The sequence below is a fragment of the Musa acuminata genome, chromosome BXJ2-5 (genome assembly GCF_036884655.1).
Source record: "Musa acuminata AAA Group cultivar baxijiao chromosome BXJ2-5, Cavendish_Baxijiao_AAA, whole genome shotgun sequence".
NCBI classification, from domain to species: domain Eukaryota; kingdom Viridiplantae; phylum Streptophyta; class Magnoliopsida; order Zingiberales; family Musaceae; genus Musa; species Musa acuminata.
The window spans coordinates 40400543-40409093 of NC_088342.1; the positions used below are offsets into that span (position 1 = coordinate 40400543).

The 8551-nt window shown below is 43.6% G+C and overlaps 1 protein-coding gene across 4 annotated transcripts; it reads right to left on the reverse strand.

Moving 5' to 3' along the window:
* Nucleotides 1–12: 12 nt before the first annotated feature.
* On the reverse strand, nt 13–3876 carry LOC135612790 (trihelix transcription factor GTL1-like). 4 transcript variants are annotated; one of them, XM_065109462.1, is made up of 3 exons: nt 3025–3875; nt 781–2311; nt 13–689 (listed from the first exon to the last, which is right to left on the reverse strand). In XM_065109462.1, exons 1-3 carry the CDS (start codon nt 3465–3467, stop codon nt 456–458), a joined length of 2208 nt encoding a protein of 735 aa, XP_064965534.1. In that variant the 5' UTR covers nt 3468–3875; the 3' UTR covers nt 13–455. The 4 variants fall into 4 exon arrangements, with proteins under 4 accessions (XP_064965534.1, XP_064965533.1, XP_064965537.1 ...); XM_065109461.1 differs by having other exon boundaries at nt 13–707; XM_065109465.1 differs by having other exon boundaries at nt 557–700; nt 3025–3876.
* Between the last annotated feature and the right edge of the window lie 4675 nt (nt 3877–8551).

Below are 8551 nucleotides of genomic sequence, written 5' to 3' on the forward strand. Positions count from 1 at the left end.
AAGGGGAAAAGCTTTAAAAAATGACCTTATTCATAAAGTATGCCGAGGGGATTACAGAGACAATCCAGACTGAACAATAATGACAGTAAGAAAAAGGAAATATACATCTTAAGAGTGCAAACTACCATCAGGAAACCTCTTCTGTAGTTGTGGAAGAGAGTACAGAAAGGGAGATCGAGATGCATGCAGAGGCAGTGTGTGTGGATGTACGACCAGTTTCTTCAGCACTCCCCGCCCCCGGTGACGAATTCGCTGCCTGTGTGTTCTTGTAAGAGCTGCTTGCTTAAGCTTATTACTGCGCTCGGCCGGGAGAAAGGATTGTTATTCCACAACAAATCAATGAATAGCTAAGGACTGTAGAACTCTGATATATCGAACCACTGAGGAGGTAGTATTTGTGATGTTAAGATGCAGATGGCAAGGTGTGGACGTGCATGGCGGTACTTGACGAAAGGCTACTGAACCATGGCCAAGAAGGTGCCTGATGCAGTCGCTGTAGCTGCCGCTGTCGTTGCAATCGCGGTGTCGCCGCTGGGTATCTGCCGCTGGAACTGTAATTTGTACTGCACCTCATCCTCGTCGTCCTCGTCCTCGTAGTCGTCATCTTGGTCCAGATTATCGCTGCTGGGCTTGTCCATCTTGTAGTGTTCATCCATCACGGCCGGCGGGTGCCTTTGCTCCGTCGGTACCTTCACAACGTCTTCTGGCTTCAAACCCAATGGTATCTGAAATTATTACTGAATCGTGTATGATTAGCAATAGGAATGAAGCCTTTCTTACCTTCATCGTTCCTTCTTGATCAGGGAAGCTCGGTGGCTGTTGTCCATTTCTCGTTTGCACTTGTACAACTGTGGACCCTCCTCCAGCCTCAGGATTCCCACCACTTCTGTTGTTCTTGTTGTTGTCGCCATTCTGGCCTTCGGCCACAGCCGGATGCCGCTGCTGCTGCTGTCCTAGTGGGCTGGGATTGGTGTCTTGCTCCTGTTTCTGTTGACCGACCGCACTGCTGCCGCCACCAGGATCGCCTGCGGCGATGTCACTACCTAGCGTTTTCTTACGATAGAGTGCCTCAAGTTCGTGGAAGTAGGGGCAGGACTTCGAGTCCTCCGGCCGCTTCTTGTTGCTGTCCTTCACCTTCTTGAAGTACTTGTTGATGTTTTCCCACTTCTCCTTGCATCTCTTGGCGCTACGGTTGTACCCTAGCCGATGCATTCCGGCGGAGATATCCTCCCAAAGCGGACCCTTGGGCCCAGCCTCCTGGTACCTCGACCCGAGCCCGCTCCGAAGCTTAATTAACGCGTGTACCTCCTCCTTGGGCCACCTCGAGGACGACACTGGCTCGAAGCAATGACCCTCTTCGGGCTCCGAGCTGACGGTCACCCGCTGCGTCGCCGTGACGTCGGTTTTTGGCGTGTGATGCCGATCCCCTTGCTTCTGCTGGTGTTCCTGTTGCTGCTGAGGTGGTGGCTGTGGCGGGGGCGGAGCGTGCGACGGCGGCAGAGGGAGTGGTGTGAGGGAGATGGCAGCGGCACTGGCCGGAACGGCAGACGATGATGTGACAGGTTGGCCGCTGATCTTTTGAAGGTAGGAAATGACCGCAGTGTCTCGGGACGCCGCCATAGCGCGCTCTTGGGAAAGCAACTCCTGCTCTCGGCTGAGTCGCGCCATCTCCTGCAGCCGCCACGCGTCCTCTCGGATCAACCTGTCCTGCTCTCTTTTCTCGATCGCCTCCAAGAATCGTTGCTGCATGGCCTCCTGCCGCTCCATCACCTGCCGCATCAGGCCCTGGAAGAAGGTCATCATCTGCTGTCTGGCCCTCGACCCCCCACTGCGCTTCCTCTTCCGTCCTTCCCGACTCTCGCCGGCATCTTCCGTCTCCTCGTCGTCGGACTCCGACGACGAAGAGGAGGTCGAATCTGACGAGAAGCTGATCCCCGCTGCAGCCAAACTCGAGTTCGCTTGTGGTCCAAGGTCAGGTACGACCCAAGATGGCGTCGCGACGGGCGGTGGGGCCGCGGCGGAGACAGACGAAGCTTGGACTCTAGTAGCTGGGGGGCCCGCCGGGGCGGTGGTGAAGCTAATCTGGGCTGGGGAGGTGGTAGTGAGAAGCATGGCAGGTGTCACGGTGGGCGTGGTGGCGCCGCCTCCACCGCTGCTGTGGAGAGCCTCGAGCTGGTTAAAGAAGCGGTAGGTCTTGCCGTCCTGGCGGCCGGCTCGGCCGTCCTTGGTGCGCTTGTAGTACTTATGTACGTTCTCGAACTTCTCCTTGCACTTCTTCGCGCTCCTCTTGTAGCCCAACTCCGCTAGCTTCCTGCCAACCAAAACCCACAGCAAGAGGAGGATAAAATGAGAAAGGAGTACTAAACAACAGCTAGAAGAGGCTATGCGTTAACACCCAAAGATTTTGACCATCATGACTTCAATCAACGAATTAGATAAGAAGAAAAGAGCTCCAAGGAATAGGTGGGGAGAACAAAAACTAAAACAAACAATAGATGCGCCTCGATGGCTGCACTGAGCTGATCGGAGTGCATGCGTTTTGCATTTAGTCGTCATCGGCCGGTGTTCTAAAACTGCTCTCACAAGTTAGCTCGGGATCGATGCAGGGGTGGTTCCTCCCCCTAGTACTCAGATACATTAACGAGAAAGAGAGAAGAAGGCATGAGTTGGGGAAAACACCGCGCCCCCCTTCCCCCCTCCTCCCCACCCATATTCTCTCTCTCTCTCTCTCTCTCTCTCTCTCTCTCTCTCAGTTTCCTTCTGAGGCAAAACCTGAAGCCTTACATCAGTGCTACAGTGGAATCCGTGGTACGAAACTGAGAGCTGTCTCTAAGAATTCTGCACCCGAAGCTGGTGAACTAGATCCCAAGAAAACCGTCGAAGACTCTCCGGAGGTCAGTGATCTCTCTTTTCACGGGACACGGGCAGCATCACACGAGGAGGAGGAGGAGGAGGAGGGAGGAGTTTAAGACACCGCATTTTGAAGGAAGGTACGCAGCGGTGTGAATTGAATGTGGCTTTTACCTGGAGACTTCTTCCCAGAGAGGACCCTTAAAGGTGGCGTCTCGAAAAGCGGCGTCCATCTCGGAGCGGATCTTGAGCAGCGCGAGCGTCTCCTGCCGCGGCCAGCGGCTCCCGGGCGTCCCACCGCGCTCGGCCTCGTAGCCGACGGTGAGAGCCTCATCGTCGTGAAAGCCCCCGGCCACGGCGGGGGCCAGCTCATCGAAATTGGCTGCATCCGTGGGTGCCGGGGGCCGACGACTGACGAGCGCCGGCGCGGACTCCACCAGCTGCGACGACGGCTGCGGCGGCGGATGGAGGGGGCCGGCGCCGGGGATTTGGAGCACGTGAGCCGGGGGGCTGGCCCCCGAGGACGCGAATGGGGCCATATCGGCACCGAATTGGGACCCGCCCTGCTGCTGCAGCTGCGGCGGCGGCTGCTGCTGTTGCTGTGGTTGCTGCTGCATGGCGCTGCAAATTGTTTCCCCTTTCAGCTCTCGACAACGCCTTTTTGGGCAGTTACTACAAGTTCTTCTATTACTAGTGTTGCCAACTGAACTCCCTCTTCCTCTCTGCCCCTCCCTCAGTGGGGCAAGAGATAGAGAAGAGGAGGTACTGGCGGTGGGGATTGCAGGAATCAGTACATGGAGCGAAAACAATAAAAACGAGAGCTTGCAGAAGAGAAAGAAAGGTCGAGAGAAGAGGCAAAGGGAGGGTGTAGGCAAAGCAAAAAAAAAACCAAGAAAAAGACTGCTAAAACACCATATATATGAGATGCACAGATGATATGTAACAAGGAAGGAATAGTAAAGAAACGAGGTCAGGGTGCAGGTAGCAGAAGAGAAGATGGATGATGATGATGACGATGGTGATGGGAAATGACAAAACATAATGAGATGCTGCGCTGTCAGAGGCTTACTTTGCTTTGCTGCCTAACAATAGTTAAAACCCAAAGGTGGTGCGACTTGAGGCAGCGAGGGAGAGGAGGAGAGTTGTAAGACAAGATTTGCAGGCTTTATGAACTATTAGTATAGCACATCGGTAACAATATATTAATTAGCCGCAGAGCTTGAAATGGATGGGATTGATAGTTGATAGAGACCACATTACGTTGTACTGTCATCTTTATGCGAGGATGGTTATAATAAGGGGCTGTGGTAATAAGATGAGGTGGTAGGAAGAAGTGGAGAGTAGGCAAGGCATATGGGCACACATCGCCACAGCTGTACATGGGACCCACAAGGGAGCTTAGAACGTGCCGGGCAATTATGGCATCATGTCACGTTACGACTCTCTCTCTCTCTCTCTCTCTCTCTCGCCCACTGTTCTCGCTATGAAACAGCCAAGCCATTCTTTATGCTAAAGTTAGAGAGAGAGGCTCTTCACCTCCTACTTGGATCAGTTGTGCCCATAAGATTGAGTTTATATACGAAAGAGAGGAATCTATGGTTCATGCGCGACACCGATCCCTCCCATATGATCGATCGATCCCCCGATCTGAACTCCAAGGTTGAGGAATTCAAATGCAAGTCTGACATTAATGACTTCCTCCCGCACAAAGGAGAGATCTCGGAAAGCATGGAAGGGACCTATTCATATGCATTCCGCTTTTGATTTTTGGAGGCAGTATTTTTGGGGAATAAGAATTCTTGATATGGAAATGATTGTTTTTATAAAAATTCATCAAAAATTAGGATCTGATTATTCTTAGCTATATGTGTTTTGTTAGGAGAGTAATTCTGGTAAAAAAAATTATTGATATTTCTGAGTTTCTGTTTAATGGGTTAATAAGAAAGAGTTAAGAAAATTCATGAATGGAGATTTTTGAAGCTTAAATGAAAGGATGTATAAAGAAATATATCCTTAAATTGTGATTAACTCGATGATACTTATAATTGATCTCATATGATCAAAATGTTAATCTTAATTAATAAGATATTTACGAAAATTTGTTGTGTAAAGAATTTAATTTTCTATAAGACTTAGATAATAAATGTCTAACCATATAATATTATGTTCAGTACCAATTGGATTTATATTTTGCTTGAATTGTTCTTTCGATATATGTCAAACAAAGTGTTCTCACCAATGGGATTGGCCATTGTCCGATTTGATAGTATGTTAATCACGTAGTTCAAATTTTAGCAGGCAAGCATCGAGTTTGACAAATTGGATTCATCCTGAAACATTTATAATCTTATGATAATTCTTATAAAACCAATAATAATCTTTGTTGCTCGACGATTTGACCACGAAGATTGAGTCATCAAAATTATCTTTTTGCTTAAAAGGTAAAATATGATGTTTCATCAATTCTCCTTAAATCCTCTATGCATCAAAAGACAAAATGATTATTTTGCTTTGAAATTTTAAATCAAGTCAAAGCAAATCAAGCATGAATAAACTTTTTTAAAAAATATATATATATAAATATTGCCATATATTATCTTTAATGAGAATATAAAAACAAATCCAACCAAATCTAAATCGCTTTAAGAAAATATTATATTCGATTTTAGATAGATTCATTGACTCCGTAATTCATAGCTAAATAGATGTGGTCGTACGATAGCTAAGAGACGACCAACCACCGTCGAATCTTAATCAAAAAGAGGTCATCAAAGAAAATTTTGAATGTAAATTTGTTAGTATTAAATTCCATCACTCGAATCCGATCGAAATGAAATTAATGGATATTCTGATTCGATTTAACTGGTCATAATGTTCGACAAACTCAGTCGAATACTATTTGGATTATAAATTCGATTATTAATATTATAATGTGAGTTAAATATTATAAATACTATTGGGATAATGAACGAGTCATATATTGTAGTAGTTCGAATCCATCTTAAATAGAACCCGATCGATAGACATCCTAATCCTCCGATTAAAATAGATCAGATGGTTGGGAAGCTTGGAAAACGGTGGGCCAGTAGCACGGGGTGGGGAGGGGAACCAGCTTTAACCCGGTGTCGGGATGGTGGGGGACCTACCATGTGGAGAGTGGGCCGGGGGGGTGGGGTGGGGATGTGGGTAGTGGTGTTCGGGGACCACGAGCTGGAAGTCCTGCGTTTGGATTTCGGTGGCCTTCCGGCACGGAAATGTGAGCTAGAAGCGATGCGTCGGTGTGTGGGTAGGGCAGTGAGACGAGGGCCGGCTCGGGATTCCTCCACCCGTGCGTGGCTAATGGTCCCAAACCTTCGTTATTGCTATCTTGGCTGGATTGGCATGTGAGATATTTCTTCTTCTTTTTTTTCTAATTTTAAGAGACGAAGATGAGATCTGATCAGGGCTTCTACTAAGTTGATTTTTTTTTAATTTATAGTATGGATCATCGATCGAGTTAAGTGAGTCGGGTATATTATCAATACGGTAAATCACTAGTGTTGAGGATAAATATCGTTGACATTTCCGACATCACCTTGTTTCGTATGCGTAAAGTCATCCGAGGTAGAAAGCATTTCCTCGTGAGATGAAAACATTATACTCCCGAGGTAAAAATATCGTGCTTCCGAAGATATTACTTGCATAAAGACTAAAATTGATAGAGACTTTTCAAGTCGATTCCTCCGATGCTCAAATTAGTTTTGAGATTAATTATTATGGATCAATGTTTTGATTTCAGTGCATCTCTATCTATCTATTTTTATATCACACGTTAAAGAGATAAAATATTACAAGTGCCCCTTATACTCTTATCCATGCAACAAGTGTGTGATAGGTCGTCTGGATCTTTTTCTCTTGTGGATCTTATGTGACACTTGCATGACGGACGATGACTCACTGATTGTATATTCTTTATCGATAAATATAATAATATTTTAGGTATTAATATCTCATTCAATAAATTTAAGCATTAGATTCACTTATCAAAAATTAAGTATTTAATGTTTCAGATATTGGTCTAGGGATGTTTAGATTTTAAAATCTTATGGTATAAAATTTTAAAATAGTGTATGTATGTGTGTTTTTTCTAAGAGACTAATGCAGTATTGATAGTTTTTTTATCTCAGTGGTTATTTTCAAAATATTTGACTCTTATAAAATTTTAATATTAATATATTTGATTTATCAAAGTTAATGATCCAAAAATTCATTCAATTAATCTTGTAGACAAAATTTTGACATTACCCTTTGGTTAAAAAAAATAGATCTTCAACATAACTGAGTCAAATATATTATTAGCAAATTAATGTTTGAAAAGTAACTCATACCGCATTCATAATGCTAATTTCTCATTCTTAATCCACCCAAGGCATACATTGTATCCCTCTCGCATGGGTGGACATTAAATTCGATGGTGAAGTTGTAGAGGAGAGAGAGAGAGAGAGTACTGTAGCAAGAAGGCGAGATGAGTTGAACATCTTTCGACCCATGGGTTGGTCCCCATAAAGAAACCAACACGCCTTGTTTTCCTATGTTTCTATCACATTTTTATAAAGGAACATTAGGTTGCTTACAACTAAAAACGCCTACAAATAAATGTAAGATGAATGTGTCTAAAAATGGCTACACTTAAAACTATAACTAAATTAAAAATATTTTTTAGGATAAAAAGAGAGATACAATATGTAAATAAATAATATCGAGAGTATTTTATTTTTTTTATTTTTTCGATAAAATAATTTATTTTATTAAGAAATAAGACAATTATTATAACATCAACACACAAACAAGAAAAAAAAACCATCCATAAAAATAATTTTATAAAAATCATAAATTTAGCCAATCAGTTCGCGCAACGATTATCTTCGCCAAATATGCAGATACGACATGTGGCATTTAAGATCACAAGTATAATTGAAGTATGTACGCACATTTTTTATGATCTACTTACCTACAATGGTGAATTATTTATCAGAATACCTCCAAATGAAGCATAAGGGACACTATAGCTAATCATTCATCATCTGTTCCATGATTTGGACCAATGTCTCTCCCATGCCAATCCAAATATATGAAGGCATGTCAACCTACCATTATTAATTCATTGATTTGGGAATGAATTGAAATATTAGTAGAATCCAAGCTCATATTATTTCAACACAGCATCGAACTATATATCGTACGCACATTGTTCAGTACTCGTAACTCAATGTGGGTCAGTACAAAACGGAAGGCAATGCGCACAGCGTTAGATGTGATTTAAGATCCCATCTCATTGTATTATAATCCAATGTTGTACTCCTTATGACACCAAGTTTCTCTTTACAAGTAGAAGTAATTTAATTTAAGAGAAAGGCATAATTTGATTTCATAATTGCTAAAAAATACCTCTCTCTCTCTCTCTCTCTCTCTATGTGTGTGTGTGTGTGTGAACTTAATTTTAAAAAATTATGACAGTGTTGTGTTGGAAGATGAAGGAAAAAACTTAAATAGTGTATAAGAGACTTTAGTCTCACATTGTCAAGGGTATTTTCTCTCTCTAACACTTTCTATATATACATAATAATGAGAGTTTTTTTAAGAGTTTAAAAGAATATAATTTTTTTCTAATATTTAAATTTTATTTAGTATTAGTGCCCACGAAGAACTAATTATATATGTA

Excerpts from the sequence above, each read along its gene's own strand:
- LOC135612790 (XM_065109461.1), bottom strand. The coding sequence starts at position 3,467 with ATGCAGCAGCAACCACAGCAACAGCAGCAGCCGCCGCCGCAGCTGCAG. Across the intron at positions 2,312-3,024 it reads CTCTGGGAAGAAGTCTCCAG|GAAGCTAGCGGAGTTGGGCT; the intron begins GTAAAAGCCACA and ends TTTGGTTGGCAG. Across the intron at positions 708-780 it reads ATCAAGAAGGAACGATGAAG|CCAGAAGACGTTGTGAAGGT; the intron begins GTAAGAAAGGCT and ends TTGGGTTTGAAG.